Source organism: Diprion similis, chromosome 10 (genome assembly GCF_021155765.1).
Source record: "Diprion similis isolate iyDipSimi1 chromosome 10, iyDipSimi1.1, whole genome shotgun sequence".
Taxonomy (NCBI): domain Eukaryota; kingdom Metazoa; phylum Arthropoda; class Insecta; order Hymenoptera; family Diprionidae; genus Diprion; species Diprion similis.
This window is the reverse complement of record NC_060114.1, coordinates 9122069-9144177: the sequence shown is the minus strand read 5'-3', so window position 1 is coordinate 9144177 and position 22109 is coordinate 9122069. Positions and strand designations below refer to the sequence as shown.

The 22109-nt window shown below is 40.7% G+C and overlaps 6 protein-coding genes across 10 annotated transcripts; 3 read left to right on the top strand and 3 right to left on the bottom strand.

The window, feature by feature from the left end:
- Positions 1-3475: 3475 nt before the first annotated feature.
- On the top strand, positions 3476-4505 carry LOC124411058. The gene is made up of 2 exons (XM_046889918.1): positions 3476-3737; positions 3827-4505. The coding sequence occupies exons 1-2, from the start codon at positions 3509-3511 to the stop codon at positions 4153-4155; spliced, it is 558 nt and encodes a 185-aa protein (XP_046745874.1). The 5' UTR covers positions 3476-3508; the 3' UTR covers positions 4156-4505.
- A 1347-nt stretch (positions 4506-5852) lies between these two features.
- On the bottom strand, positions 5853-8163 carry LOC124411046 (protein disulfide-isomerase A6 homolog). Of its 2 annotated transcripts, none has more exons than XM_046889899.1 (6): positions 7944-8163; positions 7523-7716; positions 7197-7424; positions 6871-7077; positions 6448-6773; positions 5853-6328 (listed from the first exon to the last, which is right to left on the bottom strand). In XM_046889899.1, the coding sequence occupies exons 1-6, from the start codon at positions 7957-7959 to the stop codon at positions 6010-6012; spliced, it is 1290 nt and encodes a 429-aa protein (XP_046745855.1). In that variant the 5' UTR covers positions 7960-8163; the 3' UTR covers positions 5853-6009. The 2 variants fall into 2 exon arrangements, with proteins under 2 accessions (XP_046745855.1, XP_046745854.1); XM_046889898.1 differs by having other exon boundaries at positions 7523-7719; positions 7944-8162.
- Positions 8164-9650: 1487 nt separating this feature from the next.
- LOC124411055 (pseudouridine-5'-phosphatase) lies at positions 9651-13571 on the top strand. 3 transcript variants are annotated; one of them, XM_046889913.1, is made up of 5 exons: positions 9651-10006; positions 10855-11073; positions 11201-11419; positions 12286-12518; positions 12603-13571. In XM_046889913.1, the coding sequence occupies exons 1-5, from the start codon at positions 9940-9942 to the stop codon at positions 12786-12788; spliced, it is 924 nt and encodes a 307-aa protein (XP_046745869.1). In that variant the 5' UTR covers positions 9651-9939; the 3' UTR covers positions 12789-13571. The 3 variants fall into 3 exon arrangements, with proteins under 3 accessions (XP_046745869.1, XP_046745868.1, XP_046745867.1); XM_046889912.1 differs by lacking the exon at positions 10855-11073 and having other exon boundaries at positions 9652-10006; XM_046889911.1 differs by lacking the exon at positions 11201-11419 and having other exon boundaries at positions 9655-10006.
- LOC124411062 (NADH dehydrogenase [ubiquinone] 1 alpha subcomplex subunit 2) lies at positions 13473-14132 on the bottom strand. The gene is made up of 3 exons (XM_046889922.1): positions 13996-14132; positions 13749-13855; positions 13473-13680 (listed from the first exon to the last, which is right to left on the bottom strand). The coding sequence occupies exons 1-3, from the start codon at positions 14076-14078 to the stop codon at positions 13595-13597; spliced, it is 276 nt and encodes a 91-aa protein (XP_046745878.1). The 5' UTR covers positions 14079-14132; the 3' UTR covers positions 13473-13594.
- A 182-nt stretch (positions 14133-14314) lies between these two features.
- LOC124411050 lies at positions 14315-15815 on the top strand. Of its 2 annotated transcripts, XM_046889903.1 has the most exons (4): positions 14315-14529; positions 14605-14864; positions 15369-15593; positions 15670-15815. In XM_046889903.1, the coding sequence occupies exons 1-4, from the start codon at positions 14424-14426 to the stop codon at positions 15808-15810; spliced, it is 732 nt and encodes a 243-aa protein (XP_046745859.1). In that variant the 5' UTR covers positions 14315-14423; the 3' UTR covers positions 15811-15815. The 2 variants fall into 2 exon arrangements, with proteins under 2 accessions (XP_046745859.1, XP_046745858.1); XM_046889902.1 differs by having other exon boundaries at positions 14315-14864.
- A 3666-nt stretch (positions 15816-19481) lies between these two features.
- On the bottom strand, positions 19482-21600 carry LOC124411053 (DCN1-like protein). The gene is made up of 5 exons (XM_046889908.1): positions 21387-21600; positions 20642-20855; positions 20410-20578; positions 20121-20334; positions 19482-20044 (listed from the first exon to the last, which is right to left on the bottom strand). The coding sequence occupies exons 1-5, from the start codon at positions 21387-21389 to the stop codon at positions 19880-19882; spliced, it is 765 nt and encodes a 254-aa protein (XP_046745864.1). The 5' UTR covers positions 21390-21600; the 3' UTR covers positions 19482-19879.
- Positions 21601-22109: the final 509 nt, after the last annotated feature.

The following is a 22109-nucleotide window of genomic DNA, read 5'->3' as shown; positions in this document are numbered from 1 at the left end:
CTGCGCTCAATCGATTTCTCTCGCAAAACTACGTCGGAATGGTGCCCTAAAGAATTAATTGCAGCACTTTTCAGAGTCGTCGAAATTTTCGCGAAAAATCCAAAGGGGTTAGCCTTCCTTTTTTTGCGATTTTTGGAGCCGAAAATTTCTGGTCGCCGAATTGATTTGTAGGACCGCTTCTTGGCTGAATGGAACCCCAGGAACTCAAAAAACACATCAAAAAAAGCGTTGGACCAACAGCAGAGAAATGACAATAAAAATCTGCAGTTTTTTGGCTGCAACTTTCGATCCGTTGCTCGCAGCGTATTGGGACTGCGCTCAATCGATTTCTCTCGCAAAATTACGTCGGAATAGTGCCCTAAAGAATTGATCGCAGCACTTTTCAAAGTCGTCGAAATTTTCGCCAAAAATCCAAAGGGGTTAGCCTTACTTTTTTTTGCGATTTTTGGCGCTGAAAATTTCTGGTCGCCGAATTGATTTGTAGGACCGTTTCTCGGCTAATTGGAACCCCAGGAACTCAAAAAACACATCAAAAAATGCGTTGGACAGACAGCAGAGAAATGACGATGGAAATCTGCAGTTTTTTGGCTGTAACTTTCTATCCATTGCTCGCAGCGTATTGGGACTGCGCTCAATCGATTTCTCTCGCAAAATTACGTCGGAATAGTGCCCTAAAGAATTAATTGCAGCACTTTTCAGAGTCGTCGAAATTTTCGCCAAAAATCCAAAGGGGTTAGCCTTACTTTTTTTGCGATTTTTAGAGCCGAAAATTTCTGGTCGTCGAATTGATTTGTAGGACCGTTTCTTGGCTAATTGGAACCCCAGGAACTCAAAAAACACATTAAAAAATGCGTCGGACAGACAGCAGAGAAATGACGATGGAAATCTGCAGTTTTTTGGCTGTAACTTTCGATTCATTGCTCGCAGCGTATTGGGACTGCGCTCAATCGATTTCTCTCGCAAAATTACGTCGGAATAGTGCCCTAAAGAATTAATTGCAGCACTTTTCAAAGTCGTCGAAATTTTCGCCAAAAATCCAAAGGGGTTAGCCTTACTTTTTTTTGCGATTTTTGGCGCCGAAAATTTCTGGTCGCCGAATTGATTTGAAGGACCGTTTCTCGGCTAATTGGAACCCCAGGAACTCAAAAAACACATTAAAAAATGCGTTGGACAGACAGCAGAGAAATGACGATGGAAATCTGCAGTTTTTTGGCTGTAACTTTCTATCCATTGCTCGCAGCGTATTGGGACTGCGCTCAATCGATTTCTCTCGCAAAATTACGTCGGAATAGTGCCCTAAAGAATTAATTGCAGCACTTTTCAAAGTCGTCGAAATTTTCGCCAAAAATCCAAAGGGGTTAGCCTTACTTTTTTTTGCGATTTTTGGCGCCGAAAATTTCTGGTCGCCGAATTGATTTGAAGGACCGTTTCTCGGCTAATTGGAACCCCAGGAACTCAAAAAACACATTAAAAAATGCGTTGGACAGACAGCAGAGAAATGACGATGGAAATCTGCAGTTTTTTGGCTGTAACTTTCTATCCATTGCTCGCAGCGTATTGGGACTGCGCTCAATCGATTTCTCTCGCAAAATTACGTCGGAATAGTGCCCTAAAGAATTAATTGCAGCACTTTTCAGAGTCGTCGAAATTTTTGCCAAAAATCCAAAGGGGTTAGCCTTACTTTTTTTGCGATTTTTGGAGCCGAAAATTTCTGGTCGTCGAATTGATTTGTATGACCGTTTCTTAGCTAAATGGAACCCCAGGAACTCAAAAAACACATTAAAAAAAGCGTTGGACCAACAGCAAAGAAATGACGATAAAAATCTGCAGATTTTTGGCTGTAACTTTCGATCCGTTGCTCGCAGCGTATTGGGACTGCGCTCAATCGATTTCTCTCGCAAAATTACGTCGGAATAGTGCCCTAAAGAATTGATCGCAGCACTTTTCAAAGTCGTCGAAATTTTCGCCAAAAATCCAAAGGGGTTAGCCTCATTTTTTTGCGATTTTTGGAGCCGAAAATTTCTGGTCGCTGAATTGATTTGTATGACCGTTTCTTGGCCAAATGGAACCCCAGGAACTCAAAAAACACATTAAAAAAAGCGTTGGACCAACAGCAAAGAAATGACGATAAAAATCTGCAGTTTTTTGGCTGTAACTTTCGATCCGTTGCTCGCAGCGTATTGGGACTGCGCTCAATCGATTTCCCTCGCAAAATTACGTCGGAATAGTGCCCTAAAGAATTGATTGCAGCACTTTTCAAAGTCGTCGAAATTTTCGCCAAAAATCCAAAGGGGTTAGCCTTACTTTTTTTGCGATTTTTGGAGCCGAAAATTTCTGGTCGCCGAATTGATTGGTATGACCGTTTCTTGGCTAAATGGAACCCCAGGAACTCAAAAAACACATTAAAAAAAGCGTTGGACCAACAGCAAAGAAATGACGATAAAAATCTGCAGATTTTTGGCTGTAACTTTCGATCCGTTGCTCGCAGCGTATTGGGACTGCGCTCAATCGATTTCTCTCGCAAAATTACGTCGGAATAGTGCCCTAAAGAATTGATCGCAGCACTTTTCAAAGTCGTCGAAATTTTCGCCAAAAATCCAAAGGGGTTAGCCTTACTTTTTTTGCGATTTTTGAAGCCGAAAATTTCTGGTCGCCGAATTGATTTGTATGACCGTTTCTTGGCTAAATGGAACCCCAGGAACTCAAAAAACACATCAAAAAAAGCGTAGGACCAACAGCAGAGAAATGACGATGAAAATCTGCAGTTTTTTGGCTGTAACTTTCGATCCGTTGCTTGCAGCGTATTGGGACTTGCTCAATCGATTTCTCTCGCAAAATTACGTCGGAATAGTGCCCCAAAGAATTAATTGCAGCACTTTTCAAAGTCGTCGAAATTTCCGGCAAAAATCCAAAGGGGTTGGCCTTACTTTTTCGGTGAATTTCTGAGTGCAAAACTTATCTCTTTGCAACCGTCTTGCAGGACTACGTTCTGACTAATTGGACCCTCAGGAATGCAACAAACACATTAAAAAGAGCGTACTGCGAATATCCGAACCGAGGCCATCGCATAGCACCAGGGATCTCGACGTTGATGTAGTGTGTCTGAAGGCAATTCTGCAGGTTCAACCGTAACAGCGCATTTGAAGGCTTATTTGTATGTTCTGCTTCAACATCTAACCCAACTGTTGATTTTTTCGATTCTGTTTATCATTTTGTGTGGCAAAATCACTACGAGTAGTATAATCGTGTCTAAGCACATAAGAAAATATCCGGCATTCTGTTCTCTGCGAGGGGTTTCTTTCGAACGTGCAATCGTTGCACATTTTAGTTAATCATCTTCAACAGTTCCCTTTATTTATCTTGTTATTTACATTATCACTACAATCTGTCAAGCATGAGACAATTCAAATCGGATTCAGTCGCCTGAGTTACCCCACCATGCGGCAGATGGCAGCAGTATACGTGTCAACTGCATCCGACATCTGCGGTTAAAGCTGGAACCATACACATGTGTATTCACACATGCAGCGTCACGTCAGTGATATCGATATACTCAAGTGCATCGCTCATAGCTCCTGGCTCAGCAAAGTTGCCTGTGGCTCAGCAGTGTCCGACGCAGTTCGACGATTCGTTGTACCCAGTCGTACGAGGTTCTGGAGATCCTCTCGTCCGTCATAAACAGAAAGGGTTGACTGAGATGCTGAGAAAATACGCTATCCTTGTAGCCGCAGTCTTGCGTGAGTACTGTGAGGAAAAACCTTCAATTACTTTGCTCTACAAAAGAGAAACTTGGTACATAACGAAAACTTTTCGTATATATTTCCAGTACTGATCCACGATGCCGACGCCGCGTTTCCGTTTGGTAGCGGCGGCCGGAGTACAAGCAGCGGCGTCAGGCAGTATCGCAGCAACGGAAATTACTACGGCGATTTGGGTTCCACTGGCCGCGACGCCGCTGCTCGTTCTTCGGAGCAGGGAAAACGCGACAGCGACCTGGCGAAGGGCGGCAAGGGCCTCTCGGCCTGGGGCATCATAGCCATCGTAGTGGGTGTGATCCTCGTCGGCACTGGCGGCTATTACGCCTTCGTCTTCTATCCCTACATCTGCAAGAGAGAACGCAGCTACGATATGATAGAGTTGACCAACGTTCTCTGACTATGCGTCCCTTAGTTTTACAATTTTACTTTGAATGCGTGTCTTCTGTTTTTTTTATTCAAAGGACAATCCTTCAATGGGTTGCTCAGAATTCACCAACGATTGCTTCTCGTTTTTTCATTCTCTTTGTATATAATCGCGACATGAAGAACCGCGAGCACCGTAACGAATTTTTTCGCGAGATACCGTCGGTCTTTGTTTCTGAAAATTTAGGTACAGTTTGAGAATTATTCAAGACAGCAAGGATCCGATGCTTCCGATATCACGCGCGTAACATTTTTTTTGCGTGTTCAATATTAAGGCCATATTTTTGTACTTATGTGTATACATGCTTTACATACACCCAAAAATGTATATATATATATATATATATATATATATATATATATATATATATATATATATATATGAATAGTTAATAATATTTTATCGCTGCTCAAATTAGGCCTTAACGAATTGGAAAATAATCATTAGGAAGGAAAGTAAAAATAACAATGCGATAATTGTAAGATCCTAGCAAGTAATGAGTAGCATGCTCTCTTGGAAAGGAGATAAGATCGTCATTGTTTTTCTCAGACAACAAAAAAAGCGATGATCTCACTTCTTTCCATTGTACATGTATATTAGATCATAATATGAACTTTAATTAATCTTATTGCTAAAACCAGCTCAATTTTCGTACTGCCAAAATGCCCACTGAAGCTTTGAGTAGCTCAGTAATATGCATTTTATATCTCATATACTAGATGTATACTCTTATGATTGCTTTTAGAACCTAATATTACTTTATTTACTCTTTTTTTGTACTATATACACCTATACATGTATATTGAATAAATTCATTGATATTTCCATCAGTAGTCCGCTTTATCTTTGACCTTTCCTATTTACCATCTTAGGAAATACACATTTTTCGAGAATAAGACTATGCCGCATTAAACATTTCAATGTGAAATTTATTTGTTATACAAAACGAAATAATAATTGTTACACAAACATACTCAAATGCATTTGATTATTTCTAACAAATTACATTACAATTACATATGTAAGGTAAGTATGATATTTTTCACTAGTTATTTTATGCATACATACAATTCTGAATTGAAAAAAGGGAATAGGAAATTAAGATGACCGAAAGCAAATTTCGCAGCAGAAATTTACCCTCGGATCTTCACCCCAACGGCATTAAATTTTGCGCATGGAGCGGAAGACTTTGTGTGTATTAGGAAGGTTTCGAGAGAATACATGTTTTCTTAACAAGTATGCAAGTAAATTAGTTGATCCCGAGCACATGCAGCGAGTATACCAATTAAGACGCAAATTCATTAAAAAAAACGGTAAATGGGGAAGAAAACAGAAGAACAGAAAATGAACATGGAATGGCTACAAGCATACAATCCATCATGATTTGGCTAGACGCTTAGGGTCAGTGCGATTATTTTCCCTGTCTTTTATCATGTGTGGTTGAATCCTACAATATCTGTGAAAGGAATGAGTCTTACTTTGATGATGAATGATTCAAACTTATTCAAAAATTATTCTAAGATTCGAAGAGTTTCAAAGCAAGTAGCTCTGCCGTCTCTTTCATCTAACACGTTTTTTAAGAATTTTTTTCAAGGACAAGATATATCAATCAACTGACAACGGATCGTGGGATTCGTTTCAGTGAAATTTTTTTTTAGAGATCCGATGTAAAACGACAGTATCGTCACCACTTGACTTTCGACGCGAATGTGATTTGTCAAATTCTCATTGTTGCTCACATAACAACAGCCAAGGCGAAACTCCGTGAATTCGAGCGATGTCTCTTTCTTCTATTTTAACAATAAGATAAAACATGACCAGGCAGAATTAAAGCTCGTCTTTCTCGTCCAGGTCGACGTCGCTCAGGTCAATGTCTTCTTCCTGGGGCGGCTCGCCGTCTTTTCCATCCCAGGGTTCGGTCTCGTAGATCGGAGGGAGCTGGGCTCCCTTCAGGGGCGCCGTTCCCCCTCGTCCGTAGCTCAAGTCCCGCAAGAACTCGCTGATACCATCCTGGGAAAAGCTACCCCTCAGCAAAGAATACTTCATCTTCTTAACGTTTACCACTGCCATGGCTGGGTAACCGAAGCCTCCGATCTCCAGGGCTTCTTCGATGTTCGGCTGAGCGCCCGCTTCGGCCCAAACCCATCTGAAACCCGAATAAAAGTAAACAAAGTTTGCATGGATGTTATACGTTGTGGCCAAGATGGATTTAAAGAAGATTCACTCTAAGCGCCTATTGAGAAATAACAAGACCAGAAAACCCACCCCCACATCTTTTTCTTGTACTTCTCGCCGAGCGTCTTGAGAATTTTCAAGTATCCGTTTCTACAGTCTGCTTGACAGTCGAGGATGTGTGGCAACACTGAAACGACGCAGAGCGGTTTGCTTTCACAAGCGTCCTTCAGGCTTTTCTCACCCAGTATCTGGACAACCTCGGGGGCCGGAATATTTTCGGCAAGTTTGTCGAGTGCCCAGTTAACAATGTCGCTGCCAGTGCGTCCGCCATCGTAGTCTGCGACTGAGTCCGAATCCTTCTTACCCGGAGCAAAGAACTTGATAGTCGGGTAACCTTGAACTCCGTACTCGCTTGCCTGGGATTGACGGAGAGGTTTACACAATAATAGAAGGTTCAAATTCATCAAAGTAATTCTAACAAAACACTGATGTCTGGTTGAAGTACCAAATTACCTTGAGTGTATGCACGGTAGCGTCAAGTGCCCCTAGCTTCACTTTACCCTTCAGTTCTGTCGCTGCAGACGCCCAGTGTGGCGCCAGATTCTTGCAGTGACCACACCATGGAGCATAGAATTCAACGAGCCACATATCTTCTGAACCGAGTACCAGCTTGTCGAAGTTCGAGTCAGTCAGCTCGACTACATCTTTCGAGTCTCCAGACTGAAACGGACGATTTTTATGTATGAAAGCAAAGGTTTCAATACTCAGTATTCAACTCAGGAATGGATTCGAAAAATGGGTTAATATTTAGGAAAAAAATTGGATTTAATTCAACCAACCTTAGAACCTGAGCTACTCTTCTTCCCTCCAAGAGCAGCGTATGACTTTTGTTTAGCAGCATTTAATCCAGCATCAACAAGTGCCTGGGCAGATCTCGCACCGTCATAATCGTCAGGTTTGTTTTTATCCGTACCAAAAATTTTTATTGTGGGGAATCCTCTCACTCCATACTTCCCTGCGAGGGATTTGTGCTCGTCTGCATTAACGCCGCCAACTTTCACGACACCCTGTGCATTGAGAGATATGTTAACAACCGATATTCCGATTGTCTGCAGTGTGTAGTTGACGGTGAATTTTGGATATAGGATTGTGAACAGAGTCATACCTTGAGCGCTGTTGCCGCCTTCCCATATTCGGGTACCAATTGCTGGCAGTGGCCGCACCAGGGAGCGTAAAACTCAACAATCCAGACATTGTCGCTCTGCAGTACAAGACGGTCAAAGTTGCTGGGTGTAAGGTCGACGACATCCGAACTGGTCGGGTAAAGAGCATTCGCCCCGGCAATGAGCAGAACAAGACCTGCTGTGAACAGCATAGATGCAACGGGAAAAAAAATTAGCAGGGAATCAGAACAATTTGCTTTTTGTTTCTGAATACGTTTCCAACTCTGGAGAGACGGTCTCGCGGTTTTAATGACAAATGGTCGTCGGGTAGAAATGCAGAAAAAATTAACGAGTGACCGGCTGCGAGGCCTTTTTAGATTCGGCATTCGGGTGAATAAAGCGTTGAGAATTGGTTATATTTACCTATCAAAGCCTCCATTGTCTCTTTCTTCGAATGCACTAACAGCTGGAGTTTTTGATGAGATATCGAAAATAATCACAATGCGTCTGTCAGAAGAACCCGTCGAACTCACAGGTCGTCTATTTCAAAGAGTATCGTAAACCCGTATCAACGGCAGATCGCATGCCGCCTCCGCGGTTCTCCGTGATTTTTCGTGGACTGCGCTGATTGGTCCACGAGTACCTAAAAAAACAAAGAAAACTGAGCAACGGCAATAGAGTACCATCTGTTGGGAGAATTGCCAACTAATGTTGTTGCTCTGGGCGCTTTCCTTTTATGTCAATTTTCTGACACCAGACACTAAACAAGGAAGGTATCCCAGCTCTCCTATTCGATTGCTTTTGTAATATGTTATAGTAGACTAAAAACTAAGCGACACGTTTTTTTTAAACTGCCATTAAGCCCTTTAACAAGGTAAAACCACCCTACAAAATAAATCCTGAAGCGCACAAAATGTAGTAAAAATGCAGAAAAAAGTGTGATTTTTGCAATTAAAAAAAAACGCATGTCAAGGATGATTTTTGTACGTCCTCCAAGCGGAAATTCTTATCCCTTTTTCGCAGTTTTAGAGTTACTTTACACCCTGCATCCTCTCCTTATCTTTTCCAAGTCAGCAGGTTCACCTCTGACCTGCAACCTGCGAGTCTTCTACATTCTCTAAACGCTTCACTTCCATCCTAGCTTTCGCGCGAGTTACTTCTAATTCTATCTCCCCGTCCCTATCCAAGCTCTTCCCCCAAACCGACTTCTTCAAATTGACCTCATCTGTTACAATTCAATTACTCGATCATTATCAATAAAGCAATCATACCATTTAAATCGTGTACCTCCATTAAAACTGATATATCCCTTCCTTCTTCCATCATTTTCTGCATTGGGAGGAGTGGCATGTATAAGTGCATAACCGACGTGTATGAACCCTAAATTAGCCAAGTAACACCTTGCCTGGCCGTAGAATAGGTTTCACTAGCCGCTCGTTGAAATCTACGCGATCTACGCATAACAATTTGGCAGCTTTTTTTTATTTGCATAAATTGCGAAAATTATTTTCCCATTCTAGTTGTGAGAAAACTTTTCCAGATAGATTGGTTAAGAAATATTATGATCTTGTGGGTGAAACTGCCAAATCGCCCCTTGACATGCCTGACTTTCAAGGGTGAAAACCTGAGATATCTTCTTTGCAAGTAATTTTATCGGCCTATTTCGTTAGATCCGGCCAATGAAATCATTTATAGTTAGTGTCGATAAAAATCAGAAGTTTGATATAAAAAAATCGCCGTTTATCTGATCAATGAATGTTTACAGTCGGTGAAGACTAGCCAATTAGAAATTTTTTTTGTTCAAGGAAAATCAGTTTAAAATTGGTTTCTAATCAATTTGATTTTGCACCTTGATGGCAGGTAGCGTGACCGTCGAGTTAAGGCGGGAATTTGTAAAGTGCAGAAAACTTGAACTGCACGATGACTGAAAAATATACCAACGAACCGTAGTTCAAGGAGCGGGGTTATCGGGTACTTATGTTATTTACGGAACAGTTTGTACATGGCTCTAGACTTATTACTCCTCAGGAGAGATTTAAGTACACTGACACGTGTGATATGTTCCATCTTAACCCATAAAATAATAATAAAATAGATAAGGTAGATCATGCGTTGCGCAAAGCGGATGTGGCAATCTCCAGTTTTGATCAGGAACCTGGCGGTGGATTTGCTGGCGCAGTCCTTCGAACTACTCGACGCTTCGAGTCTGCCAGTAGCGTGTTTGGTGAGATAAGAAAACGATGTCGACGTCGGTCCAGTAAAGTGGAGAATACGCATTGCGCTGCGAAGCGTTCTTTCAAGGCACACGCATTCAGAGAGATCACTGCGAGGGAGCAGAGATTCATCAGCCCCAAGATCAGCGTAACCTTAAAAGATTCGCCACCCTAACCATCAACGTGCTTCGAATTCAGCTGCCAAAATGACCAACAATACGCAGTTCAAACCTGTCACCCACTGTATCTTTGACATGGACGGCCTTCTATTGGGTAAAAAAACTAAACAAAACAATTACAAAGATTATATTATATTATTAGTGTAAAGTAAATTATATTCGTTACAACGATATCACACCTTAATATGTATTATGCCGCGTACAATGCTTGCACATCGTTTTTTCACGCTGTCTTTGTAGATTATTTTAAGTTTGACCTCAACAAGGTCGCGGGACCAGGAAGTAACTTATCGCGAAGATGCAATCGTCCCTACGATATCGATAATGATGATTCCTGGTTATGAAGTTTCCATTCTATTTCTGTCTCGATGTTTGAACCGTTTAAACGAATAAAAATAACTGTATAATCTTTTTTTTTTTCATGCAGAGGGAAAAGAGAAGATAGAAATTTATAATCATGGATAAAATAGTTTATTGCTGACGAAAAATTACTATGGACAGATTAAAAGTCATCTGAATCAAAGGCTTCTAAATCTAAGTAGCTACAAGTCTGAGTACGTTTTAATGAAAATACATTAAGGGGATGATTTCGTAACGTACAACTTTGAATGAAAAAACAACTTCATTGATTCGAAATTGTTGCGTGTCAATGCCTTTCAAGTTTTACTCTCATTGTCAAGTGATTTCAAATGATTTAAAGCACAGAGATAATGAGTTTATGTGATCAAAGAGGAGTAACTTATTTGCACACGTGTCGTCGCGATCCACGATTTACGATAATTATTTAGTCAACCAGTCATGAAGAGATAAGACTATTCTTCATTGATTGATATTATCTGTAGACTGTTTTTTTTGAAAATTCATATTAGAACTCGACAATCAGCCTTGGAACGTGTTCTTAGATATCCAAAGAAAAACAATGGAAGGTTAAATTTTGTACAGATACGGAAACGCTGTATACCGAAGCGTTTAGTCGAATCGTCGCGCCATATGGCAAAACATACACGTGGGAGCACAAGGCGCGTATAATGGGACTGAGGACAACTGAAGTGGCAGCGGCTATAATCGATATACTAGATTTGCCGATGAAGCCCGAGGAGTTTGAGGCTCAGGCAAAAAAATTGTACATCGAATTATTTCCTCGTACAAAATTACTGCCCGGTAATTATGCCTGTGTTTTATTGAAACTGATGTTTAACTGGAGGAATTTTCCTTCCCCTCCTTTCCTGTCCTTTTCGTTATTTCCTCTCTTCCTCGTCTTTGTTCCTCTTCTTTTTGATTTGTGCAGATACCGAGAGGATATACAAAGTTATTTATCAAAATATATGCTCCATGTATGGTCAGCGTTACGAAAGCGATATCCAGTTCCAAGTTCTCGGGAGACCGGAGCGTACAGGCGCCGAAATGATAATACAGCATTACAAGCTGCCCCTTAGCGCCAACGAATTTCAAGACATTTATCACCGCTTGCAGAAGGAATTGTTCACAGACGTTAAATTGATGCCAGGTCAACAAATACATAGAAAAACAGAAAAAAAAATAACAACCCAGAAACTGTTTTGTTATTGTATTCATTCTGTTTTGTGTTCACAAAGTTGTTGTTGTCGCTGTACCGCTATAACTAATCGCGAATTTATTGTCTTTCTTTTGCCCTAGTAATTATCAATATAACTGGCATAGAATTACAGAGATAGTTAGTTGCCTGGCAATTTTGCGCTTTGACCACAATTTTTTGCCCCGTCATTTTAATGTCGCTGTTCACTGTCGTTTTCATTAAAGTCTCATCTTGCTACTTTTTTTCCCTTACAAACTGTTTCTTAATTTTCTATACGTCTATTCCTTCTTCCCCTCTGCTAGCCTAAAATGGGCCAGAGAGATTAAGGAACATGGATTTTCCCGTATTAATTATTCTTATACATCCATTAAGTATATACAATTCATGAGCTTTCGTCACGCACATACATGAATCAAAAGATGATGTAAATACACTCTATGTACATACATACATACTAATTTTTTTATGCAATCGCACAAGTTTATATTTAATGTTTTTTGTTGTCTTAGCAACAATATCGTAAGTAGAAAAAACCACAAATCCACATGTTTACCAACTCGATAAGCTTTCTGACCAACGACAGATAAAAAACTACTAAACCACTAAACGCACGAGTACCGCACGATACAGAAAAAGTAAAATACACGACAGGATTGTGGAACAAAGAAAGAAAAAAAAAGGAATAACGTGACAGATATTCATACCATGTTTTCTGTAAATAAAAGTTTTGCTATTGCGCTATATCTCGTGTATGAGAATCAAAAGAAACAGTATAGAACAACCCTGTGCTAATCTCACCTATGACAAATATTCCACAGGTGCTGAGAGGTTGCTGCGCCATTTGAAAGCTCACAACATTCCAATAGCTCTGGCGACAAGCTCGGGCGCGGAAAGCTACAAGCTGAAAACTGTCAACAGCTTGGAAGTGTTCGATCTGTTCAATCACCAAGTACTCGGTGGTTCTGACCCTGGCGTCAGGAGGGGAAAACCATGCCCCGACATATTCATTGTCGCCGCTGAAAGATTTCCCGAGCCAGCAGACCCTGCCAAGGTTGGTTCACCAGCAGTTTTACAATTGGATAACCCAGCTCTATAGCGCGTACAGCGTTTTCAATCTTCTTTCTTTTTCTTCCAGTGTCTCGTCTTTGAAGATGCTCCGAATGGTGTGCAAGCTGCACTCGCGGCTGGAATGCAATGCGTTATGGTGCCTGATGAAAACCTACCGAAAAGATTGCAGAACACCGCTACGCTGGTTATAAACAGCTTGGAGGAATTTAAACCAGAATTGTTTGGTCTACCGGCATTCCCAGACAAAGCCTAAACCGAACGATTAGTCGTAAATGGGGAAATTGTTTTTCTCTTCTGTTTTCCTTCCTTCGTTTTCTTTCTAGAGATGATTCAATGTTCATTGTCGTCGGCAGTTAAACGATGATTAGATAATTATATGATACTTCAAGCTAGAAGGTTAACTCAGAACAGCACATAGTCAGAAATAGGATTAAAAATTCCATTAGGATATCACATGTAGGTAGTTTTCTATGTTTGGTAGCTCTGTTTTGATTTATAGTGTAAGATAACGACGATAGTTATAATGATAATGATATCCCATTCAGTATGCTACACTTGGCTTGGTTGTAAAATGTTACTCATTAATATTTAAGTATGCATGTATACACTCCTGTATAATGTAGGTTTACCAATTTACTGACAACATTCGGAGGAAAAAAAATAGGAAGACAATATCACTCCCCTGTCGCACTGTACGCGAATCGAGAGCGTGAAATTGTCTTGTCTCTGCCTTACTTCATACCTTGTTTGTGAATATTTCGTTTCCGTTCGAGCATTCTCGCAAAGTACAAAATAATTCTGAATTGTACACATATGTATTAGAATAAAAAGACAAACACTAATTCTGTTCATCCGAATAATGGCTCCTTAGAATTTTCCCCAAGATGTTTTGCAGGATAGTCTTCAAAAGAACTTTTAACGACAAACAAGTGAAAAATATCGTAAATTACCTCTTTAATGTTCAATAAACATAGATGGTCGCTGCACAGGCTATACGCTCATCACTTTCTCTAAATAAATTATATATTACAAGTTATCTAATCCATCATCTTCACCTAGTTACTTGTTGGACAATTTTTTGACCTCGCTGAGGACGTCTTCGGACTTCATGTCTGACAGAGGGACATTGCGTTCAGTGCCGAATTCTGTGAAAACAAGACTATGATTGAAACAAGAAAAAGCGAGTCTGGAATAATGATGTAACAATACTTACCATAGCGGGCATAGAGCATCGGCTCGATTGCCGAGCATTCCCGTATCAAGATTGGAAAATTCGGGTTGCTTTGTTTTATCTTGACGTACTGCTGCTCGATAAAATCCCTGCAATATCGAAATATCTGCTTGCTCAAAACTGTGGGTGGCGTTCATAACCTCAAAGCGTTCAAACTCTCTCCATTTGACAGAATTGTCCGAATACTAGATTTGCTGTTTTGAGTAAAACTACTCGCAAATAAACTCACCTCACGCCTTGACTGGACTTGGAAGTCTGGCACAACAAAATCCTCAACTCTTTCAAATGCGAGCCGAACTTGACCGCCGCCATGTTGGTTGCTTTTCTGCTGAACGACTACGCGAGTCGTCGAACACCCAACGTTAACTTTGACTTTAAATGAGTAACAAGGGAAAATAATATCGGGTTCCGGTTGCAGAATAATCCTGCAAAAACCAGGTTTTCGACGCCCGTTGATTCCGTGAACTGATCAACATTTTCGACTTGACATTTCCTCGTGATAAACAGTTCATTGATCCTAGCGGTGATATTTCGAATGATGGCGGGCCGCTGACACGCGAAGCAATTTCATCAGTTTTATTCAACCGGGTATAAATTCTAAGTCACAGGAGTATAAATGGGATCACATAGCAGCAGGAGGAGAGGCGTAAATTCGGGATGAGCTCGCTGGGTGCCGACTACGAGCTGGAACGCCAGGGTCCGGTGCTTGTCTGGTGGTTCGGTCAGAATTTCTCGCAGTCTCGTTACGGCGACAGAACGAATGGTAAAATCGAGGGTAAAATCGTGAAAAATAGGTTCGGGTTTCCCAATTTCCTGCCTCATTCACTCCCTGCACCAGGTAGCAATGCCTGCACTCTGATAGCGCTGCTCGTCGCCCTCCGGATATCCCAGGGTGACATAAAAATCTCGGGCGGACACGACTGCTGCACTCAGATGCCGCTCAGTTCCCAGCTGATAAAATGTCTTGCTGATAGTTTCGTCCAGGGTAACGAAATCCATGAACGTCTTCTCAAGTCCGGAGAGTTACCCCACGTCAATATGTCCGTACCCGAAGCAATTCAGGCCGCTGGAAAAAGCATGAGATCGATCATCGAATGGGTCAGAAACTCACTCTTTTCATTCAATTCGATCGTTCTCACGATGAAATTTTGATCACGACTGAACCGCTTCGCCGTCCGAATCACAAATTCATGAGAGAGAGAAAGAAAACTGTCTTCCAAAAAATATCTGAGGACATTCGAACGGCACAAGCTAATATGTCGACAGTTTAAAAAAAGACTTTCTGATTAGAACCATTAAAATGTTTAAACTCTGTGTTTTTTAGTCGATCGTAATGTTTTTGGGCTTATTTTGCTCACCGTAGAGATCTCGAAAAATTTCACAACAATTATCACCGAAATTAATAAAGAAAAATATATTTGCACAAGAACGGTACATCAATTGTTTGTCAACAATTACATTTTCCCGTTGTGACTATACTATAATGTAAGATTTCTGAATGTCTTTCAGACAACCTGTGCTTTTTAAACAGATTGTTTCTCTTTCTAACTTTCGGTTCGGATCGTGCGACCCTTGAATCGTTGAAATGATTTGAAATTATAGAAGAGTCTGGTCTACCTTATGGACATGGGAAGTTCGTTGTTCGACCAGTTGAACGAGACTGTTCAAGAATGGTACAGAAATCCGCCGCCCAATTACTCCGACAATCTCTTTGTCATCGTAATAGCAGACAACAGATCAGTCCTGCTAACGTTCCAACACTCCGTTCAAAAAGTTACCCTCATCGATTCGCACCAGCATTTGAATCGCGGAGCGGTTGTAGCACAGGTAACGCAGAGGCGCCAAGAATTATGCGTTCAGTATTTCAAAAACCGGCTCCATGCACGAGTAATTCTGCCCGCAGGTTGACCTGCAGAAACTGGGAAGCCTCTGCGCCTGGTATCTGGGCCTGATGAAGCACTGCTACAACGTCAGACCATCGTGCTACGAGCTCTCCTACCTCTACTTCAGACGATACGAAGGAGGGGAGATGATCCTTTGTTGAAAGTTGTATTTAAAAAAAAAAGACAAAAATGTATTAGAGGCCTTGATCCGTGTATTGGAACTCTTTGTTCGCCGAGATCCTTACGATAAATTTGACACTCGCAATGTATGTCGAAACAATATTTTTATACGTGTGCCTATGTTTATAATGTATATTTTGGAGTAAAGAATAAAAGATGCATCAATTGAGCGAGGCAAACTTCAAGTCTAACGTCGAAAATACAGTCACTTAAAAACAAAAATTGAACGTTTGGTCGAAAAATCTCTCCTTTTCCCAGTTTTACCCTCAATTTCGGATAGTAATATGAATCTAATTATCATTTCGAAAAATGTATTCTCGGACTAAAATTAAGAGTTTGAAGAAGCAGGGAGTCGGCGACAAGTAAAAGGCAACAACGGATACCTCTTCCGGCCTCTGAAAAGTCATGAGCCAACTCCCGCCGCTATTCAGCCATGACTTTCCATCGCACTACAGGGAGTGCTATCGCGGTGCCGTTGACGTATTCTGGTACCATCCGGCCTTCACCCAGAGCCGATATCCTCCCGGTCAAGAGGGTGATTCCGATTAGTCCCCCTCGTTTTGCCCCTCCTGTCCTCTTGAGTAGAAGCGTGATTAATTAAGGAAAAAAAACCATATACCGCAGGTAGCGAGGCGTGCACATTAATCTGCCTGCTCGTCGCCCAGCGTATATCCAAGAACGGCATCGTCGTCTGGGATGTGGACGAGTGCCGGGAGCTGATCATCACGATAGCGGAGGCCATCATCGAGGGCAATGAGACCCACGCATGGATAATGAGACGAGGACTCGTCCCCTACGCGTATCTGAATACGGAAGAAGCATTGCGATACGGAGGAAAATCCTTGAGGACGTTGAAGGAATGGGTAATGGCGTGGAGTCCCATTCGTATCCAAAGTTCTACCGTAATGCTCACCGTCGTCACTTTGCATTTCTGCAGAAGTTCCGTGTCTACCACGAAGACATTGGTAGCGGATTGTACATAAACGTCCAGTCACACCTTAGCGAATGGTACCGAGAGCCAAAGGGCGAGGACCTCTTCATGCTACTGATAACGAGCGGAAGAACGATTCTGTTCGTTTTCCAGGAATCGACGTTCAAGGTGCGAGTCGTGCGTTCTACTCCTCTTGTTTCATTTCAAATGTAGGATATTCCAGGTGACGCTGTTCGACTCGCACACCCACAATGCGGCTGGACACGCGCCCAGGGGTTTGGTCATCGCGCAGGTAGGAAATAACCGGACACGCTCCGAAAGACGCGGCGGTTTAATTCCTCCGCTGATTATCCTCAGGCAAGCTTCGACGACCTCAGCAAGTTGTGCGAATGGTACGTCCGCCACGTCCTGATCAGGTGCTATAGGATACAGCCAGATCAGTACGAACTGGCGTTCGTCCACCAGGTCAAACGCACCAAGAGCAGCTGCGGGCACGCAAAATTTTCATGCAACTGTAGCAGTCGATGACAAAAAATGCAGGGCCGAGACGAGGGTTGGATCAAGACTTTTCGGGAACCCGAGAAGAAGATTTGTTATTACTGAAAGAAGAGGAACAGACAATAATTTAAAAAAAATAGTACAATTGGTAAATGAATAAAATTGAATAGAAAAAAACAGAACCACGATTTTTTCTCACATTCGACTAGGATTCCTTCCACGCTCGTAATAGTACTCAATGCTCTAGCGACGGTACTCCGTTTTCCTCAGTGGGATCGAAAAAATTGGGCATCTTGGGACGATTGTTTTTTTTCAAATTTTTTTTTATTCAATGACTGAAATTAAACTAATCAATAGATTAATATTATGACATGGGTTTTTTTTTTTATTATTTACAGTATTTACAATTTGTTGATGTTTTTAATATATATATTTTCTTCTTCGCTCTCTCTCCCTCTCTCTTTATCTTTTCCTAAATTTCTTTTTTTTTCTCTCTTAATTTCCCTAAGTTCGTGAGATTTTGATTTACTAAAATTTGGATTGGCGCGACGCCAGAAAACAATCACGTTCCATGGTTTAAGAATAGTTTGCAAAATACTTTCGGCATTGACCGAGTTCAAAAACCTTTCCAGAATATTCTTGTAGATATTTTTGGCTCGAGTGAGAGCAAAAATAATGTTGCATTCGACATTGTCTATAACTGGAAATTGATAGAAAGTTTTCATTCTTTGAGCAGTTTGCTATTTTTTAATTTCTTCTGTCTTTTCAGCTTGTATTTTCAAGTCAGATCAACGCGAATTTATTATACATATGCGTATTATACGTTTAGACATGATTTTGGAATATAACGAAGACGTTCGATCGTGTAGTATAAAACATTCTTAACATTTTAGAACAAAAATGGTCCGAGAACGACGATGATAGTTTAATATTTTAATACATAAAACTAAAAATGTGACAGCATTTTGTCTAATTTTTCTTTTATCGGTTTGCGGAATAGTGTCATATTAAAAAAAGAGGGCAATAAATGGGTAATGGAAAATCTTAATTATTAAATCTTAGAGTGTATATCCAAGGTTGAAAGAGAATGTATTAGAATTTTTCGCTCACCGAAATGCGTCTGCCCGACAAAATGAAAATGGAATTAAATTTTTTTCGCGTTCAACAAAAAATGCAGAAAAAATCACTCCTCTTTTTGTGTAACAGGGGTAAGTATTTACATAGTTTGCGACATTCGTTATCGTCAATCTATGTGAGGATTTCCGAAATGAAAACATAGATTTTTATATTATTACTATAATATTTATGTGTATATATATATATATATATATATATATATATATATATATGTATATATATATATTATTACTATTATTATTATGACCTAAAAACCAAAATTATTTCGTTTGCTGTTTAGTTATTAATTTTCTTTCCGAATCCGGCAGCAGCAGCATATGAATGTAAAAATGTGGATAATAATAAGATATTACTTTGTCTGAAAAGTAGATTACCAAATCGAATAAACGTTCTGCGCAATGGTTACCGATCTATTATCATAGCTCTAGCGTTTTATAGAATCTTGACCAATCTCCTATCTTTTTTTTTTTGTCCATGCGACGTAGAACGTTACAAGAAATCATTGCAAATGCTTCTGACCTTTTTATCTCATATAGTCCACTTACAAGTATAATTCCTTCGAGTAATTCTGGTTGATTTAATTTTAACAATTTGTATTTCTCACTTTTTTTGTCTTTCTCTTTTCCGTTTTTTTCCCTTCTTCTTCTTCTTCTCTTCTGGAACACCATTTTTTTCGGTTGTGTAATTTATTTTTTTCCCTTTTTTTTTTTCTAGAAAGCGTTTATCCTTTGATATCTTTCCGTAATGAAAAAAAATTTTTGAGCAGTATCAATTGATCGAAATGCATAGGCATTTTTTGAAATGTGTACGTCTCTATATACATAGCTATATATATATATGTGTATATATATATATATTTTCCATTTCAAATATTTTCTTTGTAACAAAACATGTCGCACTAGCATCGCATTAATAACATTAATCTAAGAAAGAGAAAAGATTTTCATCAATCTACCGTAGAAGATATGAGTTGTGATTATTACCTAACCTGTGAATTATTTTTTTTTACAGCTTTGCAATTTTGAATTGTTTGTTTTTTCACGATAGTGAAATGAAGTGTTCTCGCGTTATAGCGTTATATATTTGTTTCTCTCTCTTATTACGAAACTGACTTGTAGTTTGTGTGCCTGTGTTTTTGGTTATTTACAAAACCAAATGCTGTCTTCTTGAAATTTTCCCGTTTTCTTTGTAATTTCGAACTTGGAGGGGCATCAATTTGCCGGTAGTGATGCAATCAATGAAAAAAAAAATAGTTAAAGAAAAAAACGAAAAAAACGATAATATCAGCCTCAGCGCGTCCTCTCGCCAATCGATTTAAAAAATCATCTATGTGCAATCGATATTGTTATATCGCTGTGAATTATATAGTAATAATATGCACGTATTTTAATTTCTTTTTATACACAAGAATATTCCCAGCTCATCGATCAGCCGGTTACGCGATATTAGCATCAATTGCGGCACTGACGGCTCGGCGTAAAGTGTTAAAGCGATTGACGGACGCGTGGCTGAGCCCATTCTACAAAGTCGTCGATCAGTACGGGCCACGCTCCTTCCTCGTCGTAATTACTCATGTCGGGGTTGATCATGAGCGCAAAGTCTAACAGCAGGTTCCATGTGTCCTTTGGAATTGATCGTTTGTGATGTTCCTGTGACGTGAAAAGGTAGACGGTGTTAGAATCCGTTGAAACAATTCTTGCTAAAGATAAGAGTCGCCAAATTTACCTGCAGAAACTGGCACCAGAGCTGTAGAAACCTGAATTTCTCCTCGAGCACGATGTTCCAATAGGCGATAGCCATCTCAAGGTCCAATCCCTTCTGTCCAGGGTTCTTGGCATAGTTGAAAGTGAAGTGATAAAAGTCTTTGAATTTCTGAGCGTCCCTGAGTTCAGACTCCAGGCTGCTGAGTCGAACCTTAAGCTTATCGACGCTGTCGACGCTACAAAGGCATCGAAATCAGTAATTACCGTGAAGTATAAAACAAAAATGCAAGATACGTCAGTGAGCTATTTACCCTAGATCCATCATGCCGTTCATGAACTCGTCTTTGGTGAATTCGCACTGCGTTTCGGCCCCGAACTTCCACGCTATTATCAGGACTAATTTACTCTCGGGACTGAGACTCAGGTCGTCGAGGAACTTCATTATCCCATCGGCGGTGATTTTTTCAGGTTCGTTGAGGTCTGTGAAAAGAGGTTGAGCGAACAATGGAGATCGAGCGGTAATTTGGTACGCGGCAAGCTTACCTTGATATCTGCTGAACAGAACTTCGAGTTTCTTTTTATCTACAGAAACTTTCGGCTCCTTGTAATAAGCCTCGGGATTTTGAAAGTAATTGTCGCTGGCCAAATCGAGCTTCCAGTCATTCTGAGTCAGGCAGTAAATCGCCGTCTGTTCGCCCGTCTGCGTGAAGGCTATAAATTTCTTAACTTTATCCCTCTGCGAGAACTTCAGTTTGTACTGAAACAAAAATAACGATACAAATGGAGTAAATTTTGGAACCCTTGGTCCGTTGTTTATTCTTTTCAACTTCGGTAGACTCTGCCCTCCCCCTCCTTAGTCACATCGGCGAAAAAGCGATATGGACAAAATTTCTCTGTCACATCAGTCACTCGAATGTATGTACTGGTTAAAAGATTGTCAAAGAAGAATTTGAGGACCGAGTTAAAGGTCTAGAGTGTGTCTATTCCATACGTAGGCTATGAAATACGGCGGCAAAATGCATGCATCATTAGTGAAACGGATATTGTAGGTTATTTGACAGTGTCAAACAGCCTGCGGGGTTTGCAATGAGAGCGAGAGAGACAAAGCGAAAAATCAGGTATAACGTGGGTTTTTTTCTATAGCCCAGTTTTCGATTTCGCAGAGCCAATGACGCGAATGATAAGGAAGCAGTCGGGAATAACAATAATAAGCATGCTTGTGATCGAGATTCGGGCAGAGAGGGTTGACTCGACGAGTACCGGGAAAAATGTTTTGACGTAATCGTACCATTTTGTAAAAATAATGTTTATTCAGGCCCCCGAAGGCCAAAATATTGTTTTCACCACTCGCACACTACACTTGACGTGAATATGCGCATGTCGCGATTAATAACGCGTGTGTCCCGAGAGCTGCCTGCCGCTGCTGGCCGCGCCGCGCACACTTTCACAAATTTACACGTGAGTGTAAGGCTTTCCAGGATTCCTCGCGGCCGCGGACGCGACCGACGGGCGAAAAGGAGGGGGAAACAGCCCCATGCAAAATGCAAATACAACCTTCGTGATAACTTTTTTCCAGGATGTCGGTTTCTCGAAATTCATTTTATCGAGCTTTGCCGATCCCTGCTTTACCGAGCCAAGATAACTAGAACGATCAGTTTCTCCTTCGTTACCGACCGAAATCATTACCGACCGTCGATCAAGAAATTGCGTACCATCGTGCGTTGAACGACGACAATGCAGTTCTGCAAATTGAAAGCAGCAACGTGCTTGCAACTGTAATCCTCGCTGCAGAATTTATTTCCGATAAATACAGGCTCCACATAGTCTTCTTGATACAAAATTTCCCCAGTGAGTTATGAAATCCAATAATTTCAGACAAACTTTTGTTGAAATTAACTTAAAACCGAATGTTACACTCAACTTTGAAGAGTTTCGCGGTACGCTTTTTTATTTACAAAAAGATGTCGAAATTAAGATACCTGCAAGACATCGCCGTTGAATCTTCCACACC

What these genes read in the sequence shown, in the direction of transcription:
- LOC124411058 (XM_046889918.1), top strand. Translation starts at nt 3,509, where the DNA reads ATGTGTATTCACACATGCAGCGTCACGTCAGTGATATCGATATACTCA. An exon ending in CCTTGTAGCCGCAGTCTTGC is followed by an intron (nt 3,738 to 3,826) that starts GTGAGTACTGTG and finishes ATATATTTCCAG; the next exon opens with TACTGATCCACGATGCCGAC.
- LOC124411046 (XM_046889898.1), bottom strand. An exon ending in AGGCGGCAACAGCGCTCAAG is followed by an intron (nt 7,425 to 7,522) that starts GTATGACTCTGT and finishes CTCAATGCACAG; the next exon opens with GGTGTCGTGAAAGTTGGCGG. An exon ending in AGAGTAGCTCAGGTTCTAAG is followed by an intron (nt 7,078 to 7,196) that starts GTTGGTTGAATT and finishes CGTCCGTTTCAG; the next exon opens with TCTGGAGACTCGAAAGATGT.
- LOC124411055 (XM_046889913.1), top strand. Translation starts at nt 9,940, where the DNA reads ATGACCAACAATACGCAGTTCAAACCTGTCACCCACTGTATCTTTGAC. An exon ending in TCGTACAAAATTACTGCCCG is followed by an intron (nt 11,074 to 11,200) that starts GTAATTATGCCT and finishes TGATTTGTGCAG; the next exon opens with ATACCGAGAGGATATACAAA. An exon ending in AGCCAGCAGACCCTGCCAAG is followed by an intron (nt 12,519 to 12,602) that starts GTTGGTTCACCA and finishes TTTTTCTTCCAG; the next exon opens with TGTCTCGTCTTTGAAGATGC.
- LOC124411062 (XM_046889922.1), bottom strand. Translation starts at nt 14,078, where the DNA reads ATGGCGGCGGTCAAGTTCGGCTCGCATTTGAAAGAGTTGAGGATTTTG. An exon ending in AAGTCCAGTCAAGGCGTGAG is followed by an intron (nt 13,856 to 13,995) that starts GTGAGTTTATTT and finishes TCGATATTGCAG; the next exon opens with GGATTTTATCGAGCAGCAGT. An exon ending in GATGCTCTATGCCCGCTATG is followed by an intron (nt 13,681 to 13,748) that starts GTAAGTATTGTT and finishes TTGTTTTCACAG; the next exon opens with AATTCGGCACTGAACGCAAT.
- LOC124411050 (XM_046889902.1), top strand. Translation starts at nt 14,424, where the DNA reads ATGAGCTCGCTGGGTGCCGACTACGAGCTGGAACGCCAGGGTCCGGTG. An exon ending in TGAGATCGATCATCGAATGG is followed by an intron (nt 14,865 to 15,368) that starts GTCAGAAACTCA and finishes TTGAAATTATAG; the next exon opens with AAGAGTCTGGTCTACCTTAT. An exon ending in GCGGAGCGGTTGTAGCACAG is followed by an intron (nt 15,594 to 15,669) that starts GTAACGCAGAGG and finishes TTCTGCCCGCAG; the next exon opens with GTTGACCTGCAGAAACTGGG.
- LOC124411053 (XM_046889908.1), bottom strand. An exon ending in TCTGTTCAGCAGATATCAAG is followed by an intron (nt 20,579 to 20,641) that starts GTAAGCTTGCCG and finishes CTCTTTTCACAG; the next exon opens with ACCTCAACGAACCTGAAAAA. An exon ending in TCTGGTGCCAGTTTCTGCAG is followed by an intron (nt 20,045 to 20,120) that starts GTAAATTTGGCG and finishes TTCACGTCACAG; the next exon opens with GAACATCACAAACGATCAAT.